Below are 24,732 nucleotides of genomic sequence, written 5' to 3'. Positions count from 1 at the left end.
TTAGAATTAGTTTTTATTATACCTTTACACCACATTTTTGTAGCAATTGTCAAACATATAAATATCTTTCTATGTTTATTCGATGAAAAACAATTTTTCATTAAATAGATTAAAAATATTTGCAGCAGAAAGCAACTTATGGAATTTATACTTATACTTTTTTTTGGATCTATCTCCTTTCTTTCAGAATTATGTTATTCCGCGCATTGTTGGAAACTTTAATTTGGTTCAGTATTTCTCTGTAAAAGCTATTTAAAATTATTTTTATCAGGTTGCAAAACTTTTTCAGTCAACTCTCCAAAGGAAGGTGTGATTAGGGAATTTTTGTGGTGTACCAAATTTAAATTTTCTGAGTGAATAAATTGAAGTGATGTGTTTAACAAATTTCTATCTATCTATAAATTGAAAGAGAATCTGAACGGTTTAAATTAGATGAAAAATCACATAAAAATAATGAGGGCGATCCAAAAGGCTAACTTGGCCCAGGCTAATTTGACCTGGCCTGGGCTAATTTAACCCGCCATTCAATTTTGCTGGTGGGCTAAGTTAGCCCGGGGCTAAGTCAAGTAAGCCTGGGCCAGGTTAGGCTTTTGGATCGCCCTCATTATTTTGTGCTCTAAGTAAGCTATTATATTGCAAAAATAAATAATAAATTTTTTAATAAAATAAAATGCTGTTCAAATGGTTTATTTCAAATGCAAAATTACAAAATAATCAAAACATAATACATCACATTTCCTTTCAATTTTTCCTTATTTACTGTATAATTTTTTGAAGATGACTTCTAATTTTAAATTTAAACAACTAATAGAACTAATTTGTGAGAAGCTAACTGATGTTGTTAATGAAGGATCTGTCAAGGACGAATTGTACCGGATTTTGGTATTTCCCAGTTGCTAATATACCGTGAAAAAAATTGTAGTTGGAAATTAACAACCTTGTAAGGTGATAATATTCCAGTTTAATGAGATCACTTGCGCCAAATTCAACAAGGGAGACTTCATTTGAGCTTTACTTGAGCATTAAAATCCAAACCCATAAAATTTAGCTCAAAGCATGTGCGTAATTTAAATCCTGGTCCTGTTTGTACATTTTTTTTTTTTAAATCAAAACTCAAATAGGCGTCAATTTACCCGTTTTCCGGCACTGCGGTTTCCTGCTCTTGCGGTGCATGGAAAATTTCATTCAAAAAAAGGGTCGCCGATCAGGTGCAAAATCTGCTGCGGTGGGCGGCTAATTGGTTGCCTCCCTGGTTGCGTGCAAAGTAAATAAAAATATACACAAGTTGAGAGACCAAGGATATTAAGAGCGGCGGCAGCAACTATGTGCTGATCGTACACACACAATATAATATTCTTTTCTGCTGCGGTGTGTATGTGTGTGTGTGTTTTGTTAAGAGATAGCAATCGCAACCTTCGATCGGTCGCAGCGCGTATTTATTGAAGAGAGATCACTTTTTATGTGTGCGTTTTTGACTGCTTGCCCCTTTACCTTGGCTGAGCGGCCAGCAAAAAAACGAGAGCGCCCACCGTTAATAGCCAGTGCAATTCGCTATGTATGCGAGACCTGCAAATCAAAATAAAAATTTTTTTTTAACTTTTTATTGAAAACGTTTTGAATCAAATTTAATTCCATTGAAAATAATGAAGGCTCAAATTCATCTGGTTAAAATCTACATATTTTTCTTTGGACATCATACATGGAAGAAATTCAAGAAATAAACAAATTTATTCTTCATTTTAAATTTTGAGGTCATAATAAATAAATAAATTTAGCGATGATAAAAAATTCACATGTCTAAAAATCCATGAATTAAAAATATCGTGAACAACGATTTAAAAAAAAATTATTTATGTCTGTCGATTAAATAACAAACATTTTTAATGAAGCTGCAGGAGCTTCTGTCTGCATTTCTGAATGGAAAAAAGGCATTTAATTTGGGAAGAAAAAAAATTTACTCTATTTTACGCAGCAGCCTGACGAATTTCCACATCGATTCATCACGCGCGCGACAAATATTTGGCCGCAAGGTGAGGCAGGGAAGCATGTTATGACAATTTTCGTCTCCGCCTTCAATTAAAAAAAGTGACAACTCAACTCAACGACGGCGCAGGGAAGCGTGTATAATACTTTTGAGGTCACCCGCGCCGAACTCGTTCCTTTTTCATCATCCGAAAAATTTTCGCAGCGATTAATCTTTCGCCAAGTTTGCAAGATCAATCAAAAACACATTTCTGCGAAATTGGAGCCTGCATTTAAAAGCCGCTTTTCCTCGTTGTCGCATCATGAGGTTTGACATCAGGAATGCGTTTGATCTGGTTCAATGTCGCCAGCAGATATGAGTCGATTTTTGAGTCCCTAAAATTATGAAAATGGCCTTGGCGCGCGCATTTTTGTGTTTTGCAAAAATCACAGGATAACAAACCGGGAAATGATTTACAACCTCAGCTGACGCCAACTTAAGATTTATGATTAATTTTCTTCCAAGCCGGATTGGGGTTCTTATCTTGATGGTGGATAAATTAGTTTAAAATTTTCCAATAACGTATTGATAAGGCCCGAGTTCGCACAGTGATTCAATGCTGTAGCTTGTTGGTTTGTATAGACTATTTAAAAAAAAATAATGTAGGTTGCAGTTATAAACAAGGTCGTATTAGTAAAATAAATCGTAAATTTCATAAAATATAATTTGTTTTAAATTAATTTTTACTGGAGGGTATCGCAGAATAAACAACAATTTTATGATTATATATAAGCTATTCACATTGGTATAAAGGTCAAGTCTATATTTATTCTGATGACAAATTTTAGTATTGCAAAAAAATATCAATTAATAATACGTTTACGTTTTTTGTTCCATTCAATTTACAATTAATCTATAATCATTTATGATTATATTAAATAATAATAATATGATAATAAAAGTAATATTAAAAATAAATAAACTGCATAAATACGCACCAAATTGTTGCTTTAATTATGTGTAATAAATTTTTAGTTAATATATATGATTTTTAATACGATTAATTTTCTCTAAATTTCATTGGTGAAAGGACTGCATTTTCAATTTTTGATTATATTGGTTATTTTTCTCATGATAAGCCAAAAAATCCATTATCTATGGTATTGAACAAGAATGATTTCTAATTCAAATTTAAATAACCTAGCTCTAAAGCAGTTTCTCCTTTATCAGTTTCGTAGCCAGAGAGGATCAGTGAAAACAAACTCTCCTTCTGAGAAGTGAATTGCACAATACCCAGCATGCTAATGAGATAAAATTTCAAATGCTAGAATTTGTATTCGTCACAACAACTGCGTTTGAACATTATGTACCTTAATCGTGCACATTTTCCCGATCACGACCGCGCCGTTTTCCATACAGCGCATAATTTCAACAAAGTGTGAAAATTGATCTCTCGCGATAGAACACAAGCGAGTGACAAAAATAATAAATAATCTCGCGGCGTGCACGTTGAGTGTCAACATAATGCGCGACATAAATATGACCTGCACTTCTTGTAATTAAATTACTCACTGCGGCGTTTGAGAAATACAAAATTACTTACGATTATCACGTAATTTATTTTATCATTGCACTGAAAGGCATTTCCGTTACAGATTTTGCCACCAACAGGAAAGTTTTCGAGTTAAATAATGATTAATTAATTCGCGCGCGGCATGCAGAAAGTGCAGGCAGTGCGCCGCCCGCAGCTGGAATGCAACAATGAAAAGTGACAAGCATGTGTAGAAGGACTGCTTTTTCACAACGTTATACTCTCGGCAGTCAGATGCCTTTTGCTGATACTGAGTTTTTCTTTAGACCACTCGCTGCGTTTAAATATGTAAACTCTCGAGCAAGTACTCTAATCTGTCAGTCGATTTAATTTGAATAATGCGAGGTAATTAATTAATGATTGGACGTTATTTTGCATTTGAATGTCTGATCGAACGTGTCACTGGCCATGAGGTGTTTCTTATCCTACGTGCGTACAACATTTCAATTAAAGGCGTTGATAAATTTTGTTCTTTAGTTAATTATTTTTATAGAATTCTATCACATTTTTTTTTCAAATTTACTGGTATTGTTTGGACTTTGAAATATTAAAATTTTAAACATTTTTATGGATTTTTTTCTGCTGCTTGTAAAAACGGTAATTCAATCATGTGAAATTCAATTTGCAAAATAGCTATTAATTTTTTATCAAGGCGTGTCAACATGTCCTGGGCGATATCTTATACATATTTGGATTGAGCAATCAAATAAATCTGCGTCGCCTAAATTAAATTTAACGAGACGTGGCTAATTACTTTCAAGACGAATAAGAATGAACAGAGGAATCCAAACTCGGCGCTCCAACCGCGCCCTGCAATGAATTTTCCAAAGTTGAGGCCTTGAGATTTGCCGTGCGGAGAGCAAGAAGAGAGAATAAGTAATACTCTCGGTGTGTTTATCTGCTGGTTATTGAGGCGTGGGTGATCGCTCTCTGCTCTGATTGCTCGCTGGCCACACCCTCGGGGCAAAATAAGCGACCGTCTCTCAAAGATAGGGTGCATTTTGCCACAACCGGTGCTTATGTAATTTGAAACTGACAATCAACAGCAAGTGAATGAGTGATGAGTGCCGAGCATCACATCACAACTCTATTAAACGTGCACCTCGTGCGCACCTAAAGGTGGCAGAAAAATATTTTTTTAAAAATTTATAGCTTTAATTTTACAAGAAAAAACTCAATTTTTAAAGAAAAAGTTCTTGTTTTCAATGTTCATAATTTTTTTTTTTTTAATAGATTGATGAATTGAAACGCCATAAAAATTAAGTTAATTCTATGTTAATTTTTTTATTAAGAAATTATAAGAAAGCTTATTTATAAAAAAAACTCTATCATTGATGCCTAAGCTTACATTGGTGCGTAAGGCCTTACACTCATGCCTAAGCGCTACTTAAAAAAATTAAGAACACAATTATTAATTAGACTGATTTTTCTTTTTTTTTTCTTTTAGTCTGTTCTCAAATAAGTATTTTATCTTTTCAGGAAAATTTTAATTTTCAGGTTACGTAGATTTAAATTTTATGTGGCTTATTTCAATATTTTTGGATTTTTTTTTTATTTAATATATTCTCTATTCATGGTACATACAACGCAAAAAAGTACACTGTTCAAATAAAATAATGGTTAAAAAAAAAGGAATAACTACAAATTTAAGAAGACATAATTTTATAGATTAAGGGCTTTGCTATTTAACAAAACATTTTAGTTTCACGTGCAATATACCATATTATTTTTTTAAATTTTTATCACTCGAACCAAAAATAAAAAATTTTAAAACTTTAATTGGGTGGTGTGTTTCTTCACCACTAAAAAGGGCACAGGCCGACAAGACTTTGTCTTGGCCTGGCCGTACAAAAGAAAGTTTTTTGTTAAATATGAATTAATTCGAATTATTCTGAATTTATAATCAATGTATATTTGATGTGGGCAGCGATTTCCTCTGTGATATCAATAAATATTATTTGCAACTAAAACCATCCAATCATATTTTAATTTTACCATATAATTTCATGGTTATCGATCATTTAGTTATAAAATTATTTATAAATTTGCATCCATTTGCTAACTTGCAGTCGCAATATTGAAATTGAATATATATTCATATTTAGAGATTTCTTTTTGTAAAGAATTTTTCCTTTCATTTTCGTTCATTCCTTCTCATTTCATTTAACATGTCTGTTTTGAACCCACTAAACACCTTTTTTGCAAGCGTGTGGGCTGTACATCCCAACTGCCTTTTTCCTCTTCTGCACAATTAGCACACGTTGATGGCAGATTCATGTTACCGATCCCATTTTATCTCAAACTGAGGCCCAATAAAACAGTACGGTGCTCTTTTGACTTTTGCTCTTCCGAGGGAGAAAGCTGTGTCCAGTGATTCAATTCTACACACATTTTTAAAATTATTATTTCCTCACAGCTAATTTGTGCACTAATTAAAATGCCAGATTAAAGAGACACATCATCTTGCTCATAAATATTTTATTCAATAGAATCGTGTTTTCCTTAGCGTGATCTCGTTAGAAAGTAAAACCGAGCGTTAAATGTATATCGTGCGAGTCATTTTCCCTCTTGCATCTGCATTCTTTTTCCCGCGTCTAGATCAGAGGGGTCACTGAAGCATGTTACATACATGGATACTCTCGGTACTCTCCACATTGGACCACACACATGTGACCTACGGTATGCTAATTTCGGCGACCGCCAGGAATAAATTACGCGGTTTATCCAAATTGTAATTGAATAATGGCCATAGGAGAAAAGCATTACGATTTCAACCACCTGCATGCACGTGTGTTGAAGTTCCATATTTTCTTGTTTAGGGGTTTGTTAAATACTAAAATTCCAAACAAGGACAATTTTTTGCAATGAGTTTGCATAACCCGCATAACCATTTAAAAATTGATAGCGATAATTAAATCATGGCAAAGACGATTGAAAAAACTTAATCGTTAATTTTGGTAATATACCAGATATATAAAATTTATATTGCTACTTCATTCTGACATTATTGCAAAAATTAGATACTAAAATCTAAAATAAGTTTCAAATTATCTTTTCACGTAAACAGAGATAATTTTTTTTCTTTTAATCTTTTTAATTATTTGGAATCGCTTAAGTTTTACATTCTGCTTATGTTGATAAATAGTTCTACATTCGGTTGATGTAGAAAAATAGTTCTACATTCGGTTGATGTAGAAAAAAAGTTCTACATTCGGCTGATGTTGAAAAATAGTTCTACATTCGGTTGATGTAGAAAAATAGTTCTACATTCGGCTGATGTTGAAAAATAGTTATACATTCGGTTGATGTAGAAAAATAGTTCTACATTCGGCTGATGTAGAAAAATAGTTATACATTCGGTTGATGTAGAAAAATAGTTATACATTCGGCTGATGTAGAAAAATAGTTCTACATTCGGCTGATGTAGAAAAAAGTTCTACATTCGGTTGATGTAGAAAAATAGTTCTACATTCGGCTGATGTAGAAAAATAGTTCTACATTCGGTTGATGTAGAAAAAATTTCTACATTCGGCTGATGTTGAAAAATAGTTCTACATTCGGTTGATGTAGAAAAATAGTTCTACATTCGGTTGATGTAGAAAAATAGTTCTACATTCGGCTGATGTAGAAAAATAGTTCTACATTCGGCTGATGTTGAAAAATAGTTCTACATTCGGTTGATGTAGAAAAATAGTTCTACATTCGGCTGATGTAGAAAAAAAGTTCTACATTCGGCTGATGTTGAAAAATAGTTCTACATTCGGTTGATGTAGAAAAATAGTTCTACATTCGACTGATGTAGAAAAATAGTTCTACATTCGGTTGATGTAGAAAAATACTTCTACATTCGGCTGATGTTGAAAAATAGTTCTACATTCGGTTGATGTAGAAAAATAGTTCTACATTCGGTTGATGTAGAAAAATAGTTCTACATTCGGTTGATGTAGAAAAATAGTTCTACATTCGGCTGATGTTGAAAAATAGTTCTACATTCGGTTGATGTAGAAAAATAGTTCTACATTCGGTTGATGTAGAAAAATAGTTCTACATTTGGCTGATGTAGAAAAAAAGTTCTACATTCTGCTGATGTTGAAAAATAGTTCTACATTCGGTTGATGTAGAAAAATACTTCTACATTCGGCTGATGTTGAAAAATAGTTCTACATTCGGTTGATGTAGAAAAATAGTTCTACATTCGACTGATGTAGAAAAATAGTTCTACATTCGGTTGATGTAGAAAAAATTTCTACATTCGGCTGATGTTGAAAAATAGTTCTACATTCGGTTGATGTAGAAAAATAGTTCTACATTCGGTTGATGTAGAAAAATAGTTCTACATTCGGCTGATGTTGAAAAATAGTTCTACATTCGGTTGATGTAGAAAAATAGTTCTACATTCGGCTGATGTTGAAAAATAGTTCTACATTCGGTTGATGTAGAAAAATAGTTCTACATTCGGTTGATGTAGAAAAATAGTTCTACATTTGGCTGATGTAGAAAAAAAGTTCTACATTCTGCTGATGTTGAAAAATAGTTCTACATTCGGTTGATGTAGAAAAATAGTTCTACATTCGGCTGATGTAGAAAAATAGTTCTACATTCGGTTGATGTAGAAAAAAGTTCTACATTCGGCTGATGTTGAAAAATAGTTCTACATTCGGTTGATGTAGAAAAATAGTTCTACATTCGGTTGATGTAGAAAAATAGTTCTACATTCGGTTGATGTAGAAAAATAGTTCTACATTCGGTTGATGTAGAAAAATAGTTCTACATTCGGTTGATGTAGAAAAATAGTTCTACATTCGGTTGATGTAGAAAAATAGTTCTACATTCGGCTGATGTTGAAAAATAGGTCTGCATTCGGTTGATGTAGAAAAATAGTTCTACATTCGGCTGATGTAGAAAAAAGTTCTACATTCGGCTGATGTTGAAAAATAGTTCTTCATTCGGTTGATGTAAATAAACATAGTTAAAATTTAAAATTTAAAACGCAGTTTTTAAATAGATGATTTTTATTATTAATTTTTACATTTGTTCAACCATTTGATTATTTTGCCTGTTCTTCCGATTAAAATTATTAAAAGTATTGTCATCCAATCGCCTTGTCATCTATTTGCATTTTTGCGTGTGGTCCTCTCATTAGAAGTCAGCTCAAGCGGCGCCGAAACACCCGCACTGCAGGCCATTTGTATTGTCCCGGCGCAAAGTACCCATTATTTTGATCGCTGTTGGAAGCGCGGCTCTTTTTCTTCTCAGCAAACAACAAAGTATCTGTCTCCAAATGTCGCAAAACGCACTCAGCGTGTCCAGGCTCGGAATTTGCATGTCGTGCGTGTCCGAGCTCACAAGGAGTGGTGCAGCTGCAGATTCAAAGCTGCAGTCCCGCTGAGCTCTTGTTGAAACGGAATAAGCCGAAAAGCAAATTTGCAATTTTCAAGAATCACAAGTTCGAAGAAAATTTACATTCGTATAGAGTTGTTTTATCTTTGGACATTTGAAAGAACAATAAGAATGACGTTTGACTTTAAACGTCAGTCACTTTTTGACACTGGATCTCTTTTTCTATTCAAATTTTAACTCTTGAAGCTCGTTATTTTCCTCTTATTTTTGAAATGTGCTTGACGCATTTTCATTATTATTAAACAAGTCAAAGATTTGGCGGCGTGACGAGAATAAGAGGACAGATGTGTCGCCTCTCTATGCGCGTTTCTTTCATTGTTTCAATGTCAATGCCTTATTGGCATTCTGCAAATCCAGCCGTCATTGTTTTCACTTTTTCTGACATAATGTAATCACGCCAATCGACTCACGTTGCGGATATTTATGTTTACCACGAATCCACTGGACTGAATTTCTTTCAAACCGAACACGCCGATGCGAATTATTGAATAAATAGAATATTATATTATGATCGTTTTTGCAAGAGTTTTTGAAGGGAGATGCGCATTACCTTTTGAAAATCCTCAATTTTTTCGCCAATTATTTCATTTAAATAAATTTTTTCTCATTAAATTTCTTTTCAAGATTATCAAAAGACTTTTGAGTTGGAACGAAAAGTTCGGCTAGACGGTAGTCTAGGGGTTGAAAGGGGTTATTCGGAGGATGCTTTTTATTATTTGGAGTAGCGTTATATGCTACTCATAATGCTCACTAAGATTTTTTTACTACACCTGAATCATGTTCATGAAAATTAAGAGCTAAATTGTTAATTGTGCTTATTTCCCTCAATACATTTTGGTCTGATTGACGTTCTGATGAAATCATTTTTTGTATATTATTATTAAATTTAGCTTTTCCATGGTGCAAAGCGGTGCAAAGTTTATTTATTAAAAGTGAATCTCCGTACAACAGCTGCTTTCAATTTGTAATAAAAAGTTGAGTAACAATATATTCGTCTAGTTAATCAAGAGCAACATCAGTCATACGATTTATTATTTATTATCATTGTAGCCGATTGTGTGCGACCGCAAAAAGTACAGAGTGATTTATGTCCGTGGCTGAATGGAGAGAGAGCAAGTAATAATGCACGCCTTTTTATTCCCGTGTTTATTTATATTTGTGTCTCTTTCAAAGTCAGCAAAGGCGGCCTTCTGAGCTTCTTTTTGTCCGCCTCCTAATTCTCATTCAGTTGCATGTTTCCATGTTTTTGCTTTGCGACCATTTATCGAGTGCGATCGTGCGTAAAACGAGTGCTGTAAAACGTCGTCTCACTTCCGATTTATCAATGAAATTTATAATGTCGTTGCCGTTCATTCATGCGACCGCTTGATTTTCAGCACAAAGTCGCAGTATTTGTACTGATGTCAAGGTGCGGCGACAAAAAGCAGTGCCCTTTATTGTACAAACAATTCAAGGAAACTTTTTTTATTCTATTTTGTGATAAAAATAGCATATCCCCCGTTAAAATAGATACTCTTTTGTTTAATATTTAATTTCAACTTTTTGAAATAGACGGAACTCGACTATTGCAGCAATAATTAAACATAAACATATTTTATTAATTGTCAGAACAAATATGGTACAACTAAATAAGTTCATTGGGAAACAAGTCTGATTTCTGTCGTCGGTCGAGTGCATCGATGCAGAGAATAGAGTTAAACAATCTCGCGTTATTTGCAGTATAAATCTCAGCTGGAAAAATAATCAGTGAATGCCGCCGCTAGCACGAAGGTTAAACTAAAGCGCGCTTTGTGCTGAATTACAACAATCGATGCTTTTGTACGTGCGCAACGCCGCCGCTTATGTAAAAAAAAATAAAAATGTGTATCACACTTGTTAAATTAATTTTCTTGTCCGCGTTTATTAACAAGGATATCTCATTTTTCAGTTCTGCCGTAACTGAAAATAGCTTTTAATTGAAATAGTGGTTTTAATTAATTCTATGTATTTTAAATCGTTATGAGAAATTTCTTAGCCCTCTATATTGAAATTGCGGATTCTTAGATATTGATTATGCCATCTTTTTGATCTTGTCATTTGTGATGTAAACAAAAATTGGTCAGTTCTCAGCAATCACCTGCAAACCTATTTATTTTTAATTCAGCGTAAAATAATGTGGTTTCAGGTGGTGTGCCCGAAAAAAGCAATAGAATACAATAAAATTGAAAGCCTCACTGAAGAAATACAATAATAAAATTTACTTCATCTGTCACACCAACAGTACCAAAACCATTAAAATAAAAAATTGCAGAATTTGCAATTGGCCAAATATAAAAATTTCCAATTCTTAATTATTTTCTTTCAGAGCAGGCTACAATCTTAAAGTCATTTAAAATGCGATGGGCAAAAAGCCTTGCAACAACTCAAATAAAAGGATCGACTGAAATTTCAGAGCCACCCAATTCGCTGATGGAATCTATATTTGGGAGGACGTGGAGAGCGAGTGTGGGCCCCGTAATGCCCCATTGTAATTACGGCGGCGACAACAATCGTCCGCAGAAGAATTGTAACACACGCTTCGGACAGATTTTCGGCGTTGGTATATTACACGAGACACATTACTCCTCGCAGATAAATACACGTGCCTGGGATGACCTCCATGGGTGGGTGTGGGAGGAGGGGGCCGGGGGTCCGGAGGCCTCGGCCACACCCGTGCCCGCGCGCACTTTCAGCCCGAGATCCGCAATATATAACTCGCTCTCGGCCACGCTTGTTCATTATTCGCGAGCACTTCCGGGCAGCCTGCTTGGTCAGCAACTTCCAGGAAAATATTATTTTTTTTTACAGCAGTCAAGATCAAGATCGGTTATTAATACGATATTGATTGATTTCCCGCTGCGAGTCTTTGGATTTTGTAATCGGCCGGCGAAACAGGTGCATTTTCGCAGAGGCGGAGAGGTCGCTATAAAATAACGAAGAGGCTGCACAACACGCAGTATCCTCGCGGAGAAAACGTAATTTATTAATCACAGTTTATTGACATGCACTGTTAGATAATAATCTGATGACTGCCTCATCCATGACTATAATATGTACGAATTTGAAGGAAAAAGGTTAAGATTTAAGGATTACCGAATTTTGGGCTCAACTTTAAAAAAAAAATTTAAATTTATTTAATAGAATACATTTATGTAAATCTTGTAAGTCAATTTACTTTGAAGGTCGTCAAATGTATTGAATCTATTAAAATTTCTTCAAACAGGATTCATACTTTCGCATACCTTTCAGATTTGAATCTGCGATAAGTTTTAAATTGGGCTACATTTTCAAGGAATTTAACGAGGAAAAATGTTTTAAATAAAAATTACTGTGATTTGCATAACAAGTAAATTTGTCCACCTCTTGACTTTTCAGAATAATATTTTATATATGCCTATTTAATTGACAACAACATTCTCTGAGCTCCTTTTTAAGTTATTTTAATTTTTTTCAACTCTAGTTTGAAGTTATAAATAGATCCATTAATTCAAATTACAAACCTTTGGGCTTTATTGCTCGTCGTCAGATCTTGGTAGACAGGCCAAAAGAACAACCTGCTAGCTCATCTCAAGAGCGATCTAGAGCAAAATGCGATTTAAAAATAGAGCTCACTTGAATTTGGCGACCTTTCGCAGACAGAGAAGGAAGACCTTGGCTCAAAACATCCATCATACACTACACTCCATATATCCAGCCAAGTTTATTATGTGAATACAAGCAGCGCTCGTTGCGAATTTTTTTGGGCCTGGCCTGCGCTCCAAATAAATTTACAAAACACACACTTTGGCATTCCTCGATTCAAGAAGAAATGGACTCTCCCTTCAAATACACCACTCATAATAAAAGATCTTCCAAATTTTATGAAATGCGTTATTTAGATAAAATTTTTAAAAGTAGTCTAAATCTCTTTGTAATAAATTTTTTTTACTTATTTAATTGAAATCGAGTATTGAGAAAGATAAAAAATTTTTAGGTTGTTGAACGAAAGAAGTTCGTAAATAATTTATAGCACGCGGCTGTGCATGTTGTGATATATGGCAGCTGAAAATCCATTCAGACGTGTACTTGGAAGTCGCAATTTTATCATTCGCAGGTGGCTCATCTCCAGCATGGCTTTCATGAACTGCTAAACAATGACCAATAATTCATCAGGCGTGTGTTATATCATTCACAAATACCACTGGATCAGTTTTTTCCATTAAATTCTAAAAAATTGCAGCTATTACGTAGATATCACATATTATATTATTCTTAATTTCAACTCAATTCAATACGTTTTTTTCTGCTAGTAAATTGAATAAATTATTAAATTTACACTTTTAGTTTTCTCTGTTGTGAATTGTTAAATCATTATTCACTGATGTGATATGGATGAAGCCCTGCCTGCAATTTTTTTTTTTATTAATAATTGTTTGTAGATAGAACGAAATTGTTCCAGAGAGAAAAAAAATCAGTATTTTCATCAAAACAAAAGTTCATATTCATAGATTCACATATAAAAAAATTAATTTAATATGCTGGGTTAAATTGTGTTATGCAAGGTGCTTCAAAATTTAAATCAGATACATCAGGAAGGCCAATATTTATTATTCATATTCCTGACAAGTTTTTTTTTTATAACAAGAACAAGATTTAATGGACAATCAAAGACAATTTCGGAATATTCAGTGGTGGAATTCTTAGGAAGTAACAATGAAGTGGCTATTATAAAATTTACCAAATGAAACCAAGGAAATTATAAATAATGAAAACAAGTACAATTCTTTGCCTTATGAAATGGCACTGAAGTTATGTAGTAAAGATAGGACTATCAATACTTTGGGATTTTTTGAGACCCTTGAGAAGAAAACTTTGTACAAATTAAAAAGCGATGCACCAAGAGAATACAAAACTTTAGTTTATTCGTCACTTTCTTCGTCGTCGTCTTCTTCCTCGGGATGACTTAGGGCTTCTTTGATGGTCAGCTCCAGATCTGAATTCGTCCAGTCTTTGCTCGGACAGTCTAGGTGGTTGTCGAAATCAACCAGCTCATCGTAAGTCTGCAGGTTTATCAAAATACTAGCTGCGTGCAAAGTGATCGATTCCTTTTCCAGTCTGGAAAAATAATTTTATTTGGTAATTATTGTGATAAGAAAATTTTAATTTACTTTGAATGATTTATCATATTTATTAAGAAGTGATTTAAATAATTTTATTACTTGACTTTCTTCCCGGGGAATATCCAACAGCCAGAGTCGTCCGTCTTGGTTGTTGCATACAAAGGCACCTCGCTCTGGTCAAGAGACAGCATCTCGTTGTGGAGCTATAAAAATTAAAGATTTATTATGATTTATTAAAAACCAACTAAAGTTAACTTACAGCAACAAAACATGCCCCTGGAAAATTCTCTTGAATTTTATATGATATTCTGTTGGCCTTCCTCGAATCACTAAAATGAATTGGTTTGTTAAACTTATCATGGGATAATTTTATAAATTATTTTACCAATGATCGTTGAGAAATTCACTGGCTTCGTAATACCCGGCGACGACCAACTTGTTTTTGCTCGCGTAGTTGTCGATCTGCAAATGATTTAAATTGTTCCAAAATAATTTCAATCCACTTGAGGACTTTTAAAATCTCATCAGACCTGTTGAAGGGCGACCTCTGCCATGGGGGCGAGTGTCAGGGCCATGTGGAAAAGCGGCACTGCGTCCTCGATGATCAATGTGCCGTCACGTTTCGCGTTCTCCGGGGCCAAAAGAACTCCGTTCACGGACGCGTGCGGATATTTTACGGCGTGCAAAATCACTTTGCAGTACGCCAAGGGACTGAACTTGACCTCAGTCATTGTGAAAAGGCGAAAATTCTCGGTTTAGAAGGCTAAATTACAGCTTCATTAACGCTGATTGACATTTATTTACGTCCGGAAGTCCTCAGCTGGCCAAGATTCTTGTCTCTGGATTGAAACGTCACTGCGATGGCGCTGCGATCGCATCCTGGGGTATTGAATTGACGGCGCCAAAAGCACGCGAAGCAAAATACTTGAGAAGTACTTCAAATCGCATAAAATTATCTGTTATCTCTCTTCTTATGAAAAATATCAGAAAAATATGTATTAATTATTTTATAATTTCTTTTGTCTGCCAAAATTTTAAAAATATAGATTGACTGAAATTTAAAAAAAAAAAACACGTTTTTTATTATATTTGAGGTTGTCCTTTATTGATGCAGTAAAAATTGTTTTGCACACAAAATGTCATTCTCGGCAGCATGCACAATCACGCAGTTCATTTTTATAAAAAAATTCATGTACATTCACTTTGATCGTTCACTCACCCACAGTTACAATTAATCAGATTTTGGTTGCTTATTACGATACTACAAACGTTATCTTGTTGATTGATTTTTTCGATTTAAATATTGTCTGACAGCATGTATATTTCGTTGTTATAAACCTACATACGAAAATAATATTCTGGCGCCTTCCAGATAGAGCACATCAGGCTGCTGGTTATTATTTTATTGTTATTTATAAAATCTCTTTTGAGTGCCAGATTTATAAATTACTCGTCTCGTTCCCCTACAATCTATATGTCATAACTAAATGAAGGCACTTCTTGTCAATTGATAAAACTCGGACTAATTAGTCCGAATCTTAGCTCCTGAATTGATTCAGCATTAATGCATATATAAATAAACACACACATATGCCAGGGTATGTGTCTCCATGAAACCAAGGCTTTCGGTTAGGGTGTGCGGGCGAGTTGACTATCACATGGCTGTAATGTGGTACTCTAACGTCTACAGGATGATCAAAAATCCCGACCGTCCACCCTAGCCCGTGTCTAGCTGATTACCCACTTATTCTGAATAGTAAATTTTGGCGATTGAACTTATTGATGACAATTAGTTAATTGATAAAATATGGATTTCCGGCATCGGTTTCAAGGAGAAAGTGTGATGTGAGCCACGCTCAAGGTGTAGCTCGGTTTGAGCATTTTTCAGTTCGGTTTCTTCACTGGCCCTCGGAGTCACTGTCGCTCTTGTCTGAAACACAAAATATTTCATTTTATTTTTATTTTCACTGACTCTATCATGAATATTAAAATGTATAATAATTGCTTCATCAAAATTGACTTGATAATTTCAAGTTTTTTTAAGGGATAATAATTTAATTTTTAAAAGGGATTTCAATGAGTATATTTTTTTTTTTTTAAATTTTTTTTTATCCATTTTGGAAATTGACTTTCATTCTGATCAGCAATTAATGAAATTTGATTTATCCATTCTCCTGATTCTCAATTAAAATTTTGTATACGCACTTTTACCTTTCTTGGTAGGGTAGGCATGGCGTTTCAGACGGTCATACAGATCATCCTTGGTGCCGTACAGACTGGCATTAGACCTTGCCAGACTGTTCATGTTGCTAACTCCCGTCATTCCTCCCTTTCCGCTAGCATGGAGGCTCTCTGTTAAATAAAAATAAAAAATCAGATTGATAATATTTAAAAAAAAATTCTACTTAAAAGAATCCCTTAAAAATCAGTGCTTGGATTAGATAATTAAAATTTTCTATCAAACGAACCTTTCATGTAGGTCTCGTTGTAAAAGTTGGGCATCTCCCAACCATCTTCCTCGTCATCATAGTAGTGAGCGTAGGTCGAGTGGTGTGAGGGCGCGATCGACTCGGCATAGGGCGCGGGAGCGCCATAGTAGAAGTTGACCTGCGACCCTGCAGGGTCAGCACCAGCCATCGGAGGCACCATCATTTTCTTAGGCTCTTTGCGGTGCGTCGAGCGCACGCAGATCATCCAGACAAGCAGCACAATGATGATGATGAAGATGACCGTGCCGGCGATTCCACCAGCAATGTAGGCGAAGTCGGATTTGGTGGCGCAGTGGCGGCCGGTAAAGCTGCCGATGCACCTGCACGAGGGCTGGCCTCTGGCGTCTCTCACGCAGACACCCTCATTCTCGCAATAACCGGCACAAAGGTCTAAACAAAAAGAAAATCACAATTAAATTAATGAAAATTATTTAATCTGTTGCAATAAGTTTTAAATTACTAAAAAAATCACAATTACTTAAAAATATCTTTTAGGAGGAAAATTAAAGCTTTTTGTAAGCAGCTAAGGCATCTACAAATAAATAATGTTTAATTGGGTTATTTTGTTGTTTATTTCACTTGTGGGCCAAAAAATTTTTTAACTGAATTTAAGATCTAGTTTAAAAATTTTTAACTCATGAATGCAAAGTTTTTTTTATAGATTAAATAAATAATTTAACATATTAAATTTTACTCACCAGTACAAACAGTTCCAGTTCCGTTGAAGCCAGGCTTGCACTCGCACTTGAACTCGCTGGTCTCAGGGTTGAGCAGGCAGTATGCGTTGGCGTCGCAGTTCATGTTGGCGCCGCTCATCTCGCAAGGGTTGACGCACTCCTCTTCCTTGGTCGACCCGGTGCCCTGGGTGCTGGTGTTTGGCGGGCAGGCGACGCAAGAGGTCTGCTGAGAGTCTGGTTGGAAGGTGCCCTTCTTGCAGTCAACGCATGTGTTCAGGGTGCCGTTCAGGTAGGTGCCTGGCAGACAGACGGGCAGGGAGCACTCTTCGACGGCGGCGGCGCCAACCTTGGGGGTTGTGCGGCCTGGAGGACAAGGCAGGCAGGCGGCGTGTCTGCCCTGAGACCTGTAGGTGCCTCGCGGGCAGGGCTCGCAGCGACCTTCAGGTCCCAGTTGCAGGCCAGACGAGCATTCATCGCGACATTCCTTTAAAAAAATTTATTTAAATTAAGTACAGTGACGAGTTATAATTTTAAAAAATTAAGAATACTTCAGGGTTTGTCTAATAAAATCATAACTTAATAATGGTCTCCAATTTTTGGGAAAAGAATTATGATTATAAATAAGTTATATTAGAAACTAGTGAAAATGTAAAAATTGAAATAATAGTAAAATAATTACCGATTCTGAAACAGCTTCTGCGCTTCGGGTGGTCTTTCCAAGTCCGCAGAGTTGGCAAGCAAAGCTGCCCTCCTCAGGTTGGTAGAATCCGTGACCGCAAGAGCGGCACAGTCCGGCTTCAGGGTCATAGAACTTGCCAGCAGGGCAGCGTTCCTTGCAGTCGGCTGCTGACCTGGCGCCTGGCCCTGAGGTTACACCGGGGCGTCCGGCGATTGTAGGGCACTGGATGCACTGCAACTGGCCAGACTCGCTCTGGTAGGAGCCGGTCGGGCAAGGTATGCACTCCTTGGTTTCGCGGTCATAGTACGAGCCGACGGCGCAAGGGACTAAAAATTTAGGAATTATAGCAATAAATTAAAAGTTCTTAGAACTTGAATTTTTATTCAATATTTTAGATAACATATTCAATTTTGAAAAGAGCATATTAATTTTAAAATTTAGAAACTTACCACAATCAGGGGCGACTACAACTTGTCCAACAGGGCAGGCATAGTCAGATTCCAAGTTAAGTGAAGCAGGGTCAGGCAGGGTGTTGGGCAGAATTTCCCTCACGTCAAACTGATCATCCTCCAGAATAAGCTTTTGCAGAAGACGAGCGATGGTAGCTCTCTCCTGGTTGTCAATGTTGACAACAGGATCGCTGGAGAAATTATTAAATTTTTTAGAAAAGGTGGAGATTATTAAAAATTTATGCAAAGCTTGAATAATTGACAAGCTCACTAAAAGCACAATTAAATTAGGCGTTTGCTAAATTTTGCAAGAAGTGTTAATGTGGCTGCATCAATATGGTGCATGAAAATATAAGAAGTGCAGTTGGCAATCGGTTGGTCTGCAGAGCTGAGGAATTATTATCACATTTTAACGTGAAAATTATTTTGCTAAGTTTCTAAAAGCACATAGATTTTTTGGCAGTTTTAAGAAGAGCAAATATTAAACGTAAGAAGCGCAATGAAAAGCCGCAATCGACATTGAAACACTTGAGACAGTACGATTATCTTACTTTGCGGCTGGGAATGAAATATCAATGTGATATGTATCACTGGCTGCCTGTCTCACTTGACGCGTTTTCCTGTAATGATGAAGTGACAGAGATTTCCCAAATGATTCACAGTTTTACATGTTTTATGTAACACAGTACATAATCATATAATTTACAAAAGATTGAAAAGATCAAATTTTTGATATTTAAATAAAATAGTGCAAAAAATACTAAAGACTACTATGGGCATCACAGAGTTGAATTTTTATACAATTTGAATTTTCTCTCTCCCTACCTTTCAACTGGAAGGCTCAACTCAAGGACGTAAGTTCCTCCGTGCTCATTGTTGGGCGCCTGTCTTGTTTGCCTCACTCTGTGGTCACACTTGACGTTGATGTTCAGGTCCTTGCACTCTCGAGTTCCTATTTAATTAATTTGAATAAAATCCTGTATTAAAAAATCAATTTAAAATTGTTACCTTCAACATTGAAAGAGCACAAGTTCCACTTCCTATTCAAAGTGTTGATGGCATTCTTGACCTTCTGTCTGAGCACTCCCTGTCCGGCCTCGTTACACAAGACCGAGCTGGGGAACTGCATTCCAACCTTGAATACTCTCTGGGCAGGTCTTGCAGCTAAATAATTTCCAAAATTATTAAATTTTGGCAACAAAATTAATCAAGAATTAACTTACGAGAACAGGCGGGGTAGACGAGCTGGTGTCCGGGCTTGGGCGTTGGTCTCCAGAAACCTTCAGCACCGCAAGTGTAGAATTTGGGCACCGGCTCGGAGAATCTGCTTCCAGAGTTGCAAGAAATTTCGCACACCTTGAACTGACCTCCTGAGCCCCAATCACGGCAAGCCTGGGTACCTCCAACCGGATCAGCCAACTCGGGACAAAATTCAGCTGAAATTTTAAAAGAAAATATTTTTTTTCCATTTTGAGAATTCAAATATTTTAACTCACAAAGGACGTAGACCTTGAATGAGCAAGTGGCGGCGTTTCCTGCAGCGTCATAGGCGGCGTAGGCGATGTTATAGGTTCCCCACATGAGAGTGAGACCTGGACGGTGTCCACTCTGCTCAGAGACACGGACGACGCCGACGTTGTCAGAGAAGGCAGGCTCGTCCCACGAAACTGTGGCAGATCCATTTCGAGCAACAACCCAAACATCCCCAGGGCAGTAGTCAATCTTAGGAGCAACCTGAGATACAAAATAAACATTTTATATATTTCCATAATAAAATATAAAGTCAAACGAGTCGGGATAATAAAATAACATGATTTTTACCTTGTCCTGCTGGAGTTGTTCACAGCGAGGACCTGAGTAGCCAGGTGGGCAGACGCGTTCTCCGCACTTGGATGGAACAATACGTTCGACGCCTCCCTCAGTGTCCTCGAAACCAGACCAAGTGAGAACAAGACCACGGTGCAGAACAGGCTCAAGGCGGCAATCTCGGACCTGTTTCTGCAGTTCAGAGGTCACGTCAAGGGCGCGTCCCCAGACCTGTACGCGGGTCAGGTGGCCGTGGAAACCGGTGTCAGAGTAGGATTTAGCATCGCCTCTTGGCTTTCCAAGGGACACCCAAGCACTGAAAAATTTAAAAAAATAAATTTTAGCACCATCAAATATAAAAATTTAAGGTCAAAATTTTGGCATAATGGGATTTTTTATGTAAAAACTGAATCAGGAAAATTTTCTCCACTTACTATTCGCTGAGCTGTCTTCCAGCGCCATAATTTTCAACCTTGCTGGCGATGAGACCTTCGGTGATCAGGGTCAAAGTGCCAACCGAGCCATCCCAAACGACAGCGATGTGATGCCACTGTCCGTCATTGACCGTCGCGTATTCCCTGAAGCTGAGGAACACGTCCGGCAGCTCCTTGAACAAAGACACTTGGACGCCGTTGCTGTGCGCCTGGAGCATGACCCTCCTGTTTGAGGGCACGTGCGGAGAGGTCACGCCATACATGGTGAAGAAGACGCCGCTCTCGTCGCGCTGGGCGTACTTGACCCACATGGCCACGGTCATGCTCTGAGATGGACCTGTCCTGAAGGGCACCACCAAAGTGGCGCTGCTCCTCTCAGGCTCGGGGAAGTACATGTCATAGTCCACTTGTACAGCTAATAAAAAGGTTATTAAAAATTAATAAGTAGAAAGATCAAAGAAAAAATAAAAAAAAAATAAAAATTAATCAGTTTTTGGAACCTAAATTAAAAACAAAAGTAAGGTCTTACTCTTTCTGCAGTCATCTCCAGTGAGGTTGAATGGACATTGGCAGTAGAACCTTCCAGGAAGGTCGATGCAGGTGGCCGAAGGTGGGCATGAGTTCTCCTGGCAGTCCTGAATGTCTTGTTCGCAGTGCTTTCCAGTGAATCCCGGAGCACAAGCGCACTCATAACCAGGACCATTGTCTGTGCAAGTTGCTCCATTCTCACAAACACCTTAAAAAATAATATAATTTATCAATATTTCATAAAATAAAATAATTTTATTGTTGATATAAATAATACAAATTTCTCTATAAATTAGATAGTAAATCTCTGAATAAAAATTGCAAATACCTGCGGCGCAAGCGTCAAACTCATACTGGCAGCCAACTCCGGTAAAGTCTGTGGGGCAAGTGCAGTTGAGTCCAGAGCCAAAGTCCTGGCACTTTCCTCCGTGCATGCAAGGGTTTCCAATGCAGCGCTCAGGAGCGGTTTCGCAGTGCTTTCCGTCAGTACCAGAGGGGCAGACGCAGAAGTAGTCCTGGAAGAGGTCAATGCACTCGGCGTCGTTCTGGCAAGGCCTTTGCGAGCAGAAGCCGACGTCCTTCTCGCACCTCTGGCCAGTCCAGCCAGGAGGACAAGTGCACTCAAATTTGCCAACGTCATCCCTGCACTTTCCGCCGTTCAGACAAGGCTGGCTTGAGCAGTCATCATCATTGATCTAAAGAAATTTACAAATTTAATTAATTAAATTCCAAAAAAAAATTAGAAAAAAAATTATTTATATAAAAATGAAAGAAGAGCAAAATTAATTTTTTTTAATTAAATATACCTGGCAGAATGCGCCACTGTACCCCTCTCTGCACTTGCAAGTGAATTTGTTGTCCCCATCAACGCAAACGTCAGTTCCTTCAGGATTGCAAGGGTCGCTGAGACATTCATCAATCTCAAGCTCACAGTTAATTCCTGTTAAAAATAAATGAAATTAACATTAAATATTAATTAATATGATTTTCGGGCACAATTTTTTATTGTAGAAAATTGCACGCAGTTGAGTTTTAAAATAAAAACCATGATATATACAGGATATATATAATTAAAATTAAGTGCCAAAAAATAACTTTTTATTTTTAAATTTTAATAAAAAATTAAAAAAAATAGCAAACGTTAATATGTAAATTAAATGAACTTGCCGGCAAAACCAGGTCTGCATCTGCAAGTGAAGCTGTCGCGGTTGTTCTCGCACGATCCTCCATTCTGGCAAGGCGCCACCTTGCAGTGGTCAACCTCATGCTGGCACTTTCTTCCAGTGAAACCAGGTTCGCAAGTACAGGTGTAGTCATTGATTCCATCTTCGCAATGGCCTCCATTTTTACATGGGTTGTTGGCACACTCGTCGATGTTGACCTCACAAGAGGCGCCGGTCCAGCCAGGGTGGCACACGCACTGGTGTGAGAACAACCTGTCCACACAGATGCCGTTCTGGCAGGGGCTGTCGCCGCAGAGGTCGACCTTTTCCTGACAACGCTTGCCGCTGAAGCCAGGCGGGCAGTCGCAGCTGAAGTCGTTGATCAGGTCGGTACACTTGGCGCCCAAAAGACAAGGGCGTTCAGCACAGTCATCTAGTAGGAGTAAAAAATTGTTACATGTATGATTTTTTTATTGGAAAATAGAAATTAGTACCTATATTGTTTTGACAACGTTGGCCTTCCCATCCTGGAGGGCACTCGCACCTGAACCTGCCTTGTTTCAGAGCCACACATGAGCCGTCATTAGCGCATGGGTTGTTGGTGCAAGGGTCAATCTGAAGTTAAAATTTTGAATGACCAAATAATTCAAATGCAATGTACATATTATCGCATTTTATATTAATAATCTTAAAACATGATCAGCTCAGTGATATGAATTCTAAAATTGTGCACATAAATACATATATATGTCGGTATTATATATTAAACTAGTCATTAAAATTAAATAAAACAATAATAATTAAATTGAAATTGTTCGCAGTACATATTAAATAAAAATATTAAAATTTCTTCAAAAAAAAAATAATAATAATAATAATTTTAATTATAAAAAATGTAAAATGTATTATTTTAAATGTAAAATATCTATATCATATAAAATTATTCTAATATATTTTCTTTTTTAAATCGAATAAAAATTATTCTAAATCCAAGTTAAAAGCTAATTTTATGCCAATTTAAGACGTTAAAGTTGTTAAAATTGCAATAGTATGGGATTATAAAAATTACTCACAGTGATGTCACAGTCAACCCCAGTGTATCCAGATCTGCAGAGGCAAGTGTAGTTGTTGATTCCAGGCTCATCCTTGCACATTGCGCGTTCAGCGCAGGTGTCGTTGCGGCAGTCGGACTGTTCGTCCTGGCAGTTGAGGCCAGAGTATCCCTGAGGACACTGGCACCTGTAGCCCTGAGGCAGGTCCAAGCAAGTTCCGCCGTTGTAGCAAGGCTGGGAGGCGCACTCGTCAATATCAATTTCGCAGCGCCGGCCAGAGAAGCCAGCAGGGCAGAAGCACTGAATGTCGTGGCCCATGGGGACGCAGAGGCCGCCGTGTTGGCAGGCGTTGTCCGCGCAGGTCGTGAGGGCGCACTCCTCCCTGCCAGCGGCGCCGGTGCTCTTGGTCTGCATGTCCGTAGGACACTCGAGGCAACTGACCTGTCCCGTGAGGGGCTGGTAGAAGTTTTGAGGGCAAGGGGCGCACGGCGCCAAACCAGTGTCCGAATAAGTTCCAGGGGCGCACTTGGCGCGGCAGAATTCAGGGCCAGGGGCGGCTGGTTGGAAGGTGAAGGTGTTGGTCGGGCAGGCCTGGCACTCCTTGAAGCCACCGGTGGGTGGCTCGCTGGTGTATGAGTTCCTCGAGCACTCCAGACAGGGCACAAGACCGGTGGGCGAGTAAGTGCCGAAGCCGCAGACTGGCACGCAAGCGGCCGAGCTCTTCGAGCCCTCCTCCCTGGTGTAGGTGCCGGTGGGGCAGCGCTCGCATTCACCCTGACGGTCCTTGGACTGGTAGAAGCCGAGAGGACACGGCGTGCAAGTCTTCTGCTTTTCACCAGCATAGGTTCCAGCAGGGCAGTGCACTTTAATGAAGAAGTAGAGTAGTTTATTAATTTTAATTCACAACATTTTTAATTAAAATTTTAATGTAAGGAATGCAAATACTGTACAAATTTAAAAAAAAATATCAGTTTCAGCCACTTTGATTGAAATTAATTTGTTAAATTAAGAGAATTATTTAAGCAATCTAAATTTTTTATGAAACTTTCTGTACTCTTAATCTTTTAATCTACTTATTTTACGTTCATTTTGTACAAATTAAATTAAACCTAAAATCTTAACTCACAGCATCTGGGAATATCATTGGTATTGCTATTGAGCACCTCTCCAACTCCGCACTCAAACCCTCTCGTAGTGGAAGAGTTGAGGGCCTTCAGAGGAGGACACTGGTTTCCAATGGCAGTGACGTTGAGCAAAGGCTCAATCACAGCACTGGCGTAAGGCACATTCAGGTCAAAGATCAAGTTCAGGGTGGAGCCACAAAGCTCGTAGAGCTGGGTCTGTCTGATCACAGGAACGACCTCAATGATGAAGTTCATCTAAA

General features: G+C 37.3%; 2 protein-coding genes across 5 annotated transcripts in view; both read right to left on the bottom strand.

Annotated features, from left to right (window-relative positions):
* Positions 1-13,521: 13,521 nt before the first annotated feature.
* On the bottom strand, positions 13,522-14,912 carry LOC132197058 (ER membrane protein complex subunit 8/9 homolog). The gene is made up of 5 exons (XM_059620099.1): positions 14,602-14,912; positions 14,457-14,533; positions 14,331-14,400; positions 14,171-14,274; positions 13,522-14,066 (listed from the first exon to the last, which is right to left on the bottom strand). The coding sequence occupies exons 1-5, from the start codon at positions 14,800-14,802 to the stop codon at positions 13,871-13,873; spliced, it is 648 nt and encodes a 215-aa protein (XP_059476082.1). The 5' UTR covers positions 14,803-14,912; the 3' UTR covers positions 13,522-13,870.
* Positions 14,913-15,157: 245 nt separating this feature from the next.
* The window catches only part of LOC132198041 (uncharacterized), a 53,965-nt gene continuing 44,390 nt past the window's right edge, over positions 15,158-24,732 (bottom strand). Inside the window, exons 21-40 of one of the 4 annotated variants that reach the window (XM_059621766.1) lie at positions 24,475-24,727; positions 23,370-24,211; positions 22,791-22,911; positions 22,301-22,729; positions 21,940-22,073; positions 21,462-21,828; positions 21,135-21,341; positions 20,606-21,020; positions 20,187-20,487; positions 19,862-20,099; positions 19,589-19,801; positions 19,374-19,529; positions 19,191-19,317; positions 18,917-18,985; positions 18,366-18,556; positions 17,917-18,242; positions 17,259-17,721; positions 16,540-16,950; positions 16,277-16,423; positions 15,158-16,001 (exon numbers count right to left, since the gene is read on the bottom strand). In XM_059621766.1, coding sequence (XP_059477749.1) covers positions 15,970-16,001; positions 16,277-16,423; positions 16,540-16,950; positions 17,259-17,721; positions 17,917-18,242; positions 18,366-18,556; positions 18,917-18,985; positions 19,191-19,317; positions 19,374-19,529; positions 19,589-19,801; positions 19,862-20,099; positions 20,187-20,487; positions 20,606-21,020; positions 21,135-21,341; positions 21,462-21,828; positions 21,940-22,073; positions 22,301-22,729; positions 22,791-22,911; positions 23,370-24,211; positions 24,475-24,727 — 5,442 coding nt within the window. In that variant the 3' untranslated portion in view covers positions 15,158-15,969. The remainder of the gene's footprint in view (positions 16,002-16,276; positions 16,424-16,539; positions 16,951-17,258; positions 17,722-17,916; positions 18,243-18,365; positions 18,557-18,916; positions 18,986-19,190; positions 19,318-19,373; positions 19,530-19,588; positions 19,802-19,861; positions 20,100-20,186; positions 20,488-20,605; positions 21,021-21,134; positions 21,342-21,461; positions 21,829-21,939; positions 22,074-22,300; positions 22,730-22,790; positions 22,912-23,369; positions 24,212-24,474; positions 24,728-24,732) is intronic. The other 3 variants (XM_059621767.1, XM_059621768.1, XM_059621769.1) reach the window with 3 other exon arrangements.

The sequence above is a fragment of the Neocloeon triangulifer genome, unplaced genomic scaffold (assembly GCF_031216515.1).
Source record: "Neocloeon triangulifer isolate White Clay Creek 2 clone unplaced genomic scaffold, ASM3121651v1 ptg000012l, whole genome shotgun sequence".
NCBI classification, from domain to species: Eukaryota; Metazoa; Arthropoda; class Insecta; order Ephemeroptera; family Baetidae; genus Neocloeon; species Neocloeon triangulifer.
This window is presented reverse-complemented; position numbering and strand designations above follow the sequence as displayed.

Excerpts from the sequence above, each read along its gene's own strand:
- LOC132197058 (XM_059620099.1), bottom strand. The coding sequence starts at position 14,802 with ATGACTGAGGTCAAGTTCAGTCCCTTGGCGTACTGCAAAGTGATTTTG. Across the intron at positions 14,401-14,456 it reads GAATTTCTCAACGATCATTG|TGATTCGAGGAAGGCCAACA; the intron begins GTAAAATAATTT and ends AATTCATTTTAG. Across the intron at positions 14,275-14,330 it reads CAGGGGCATGTTTTGTTGCT|CTCCACAACGAGATGCTGTC; the intron begins GTAAGTTAACTT and ends TAATTTTTATAG.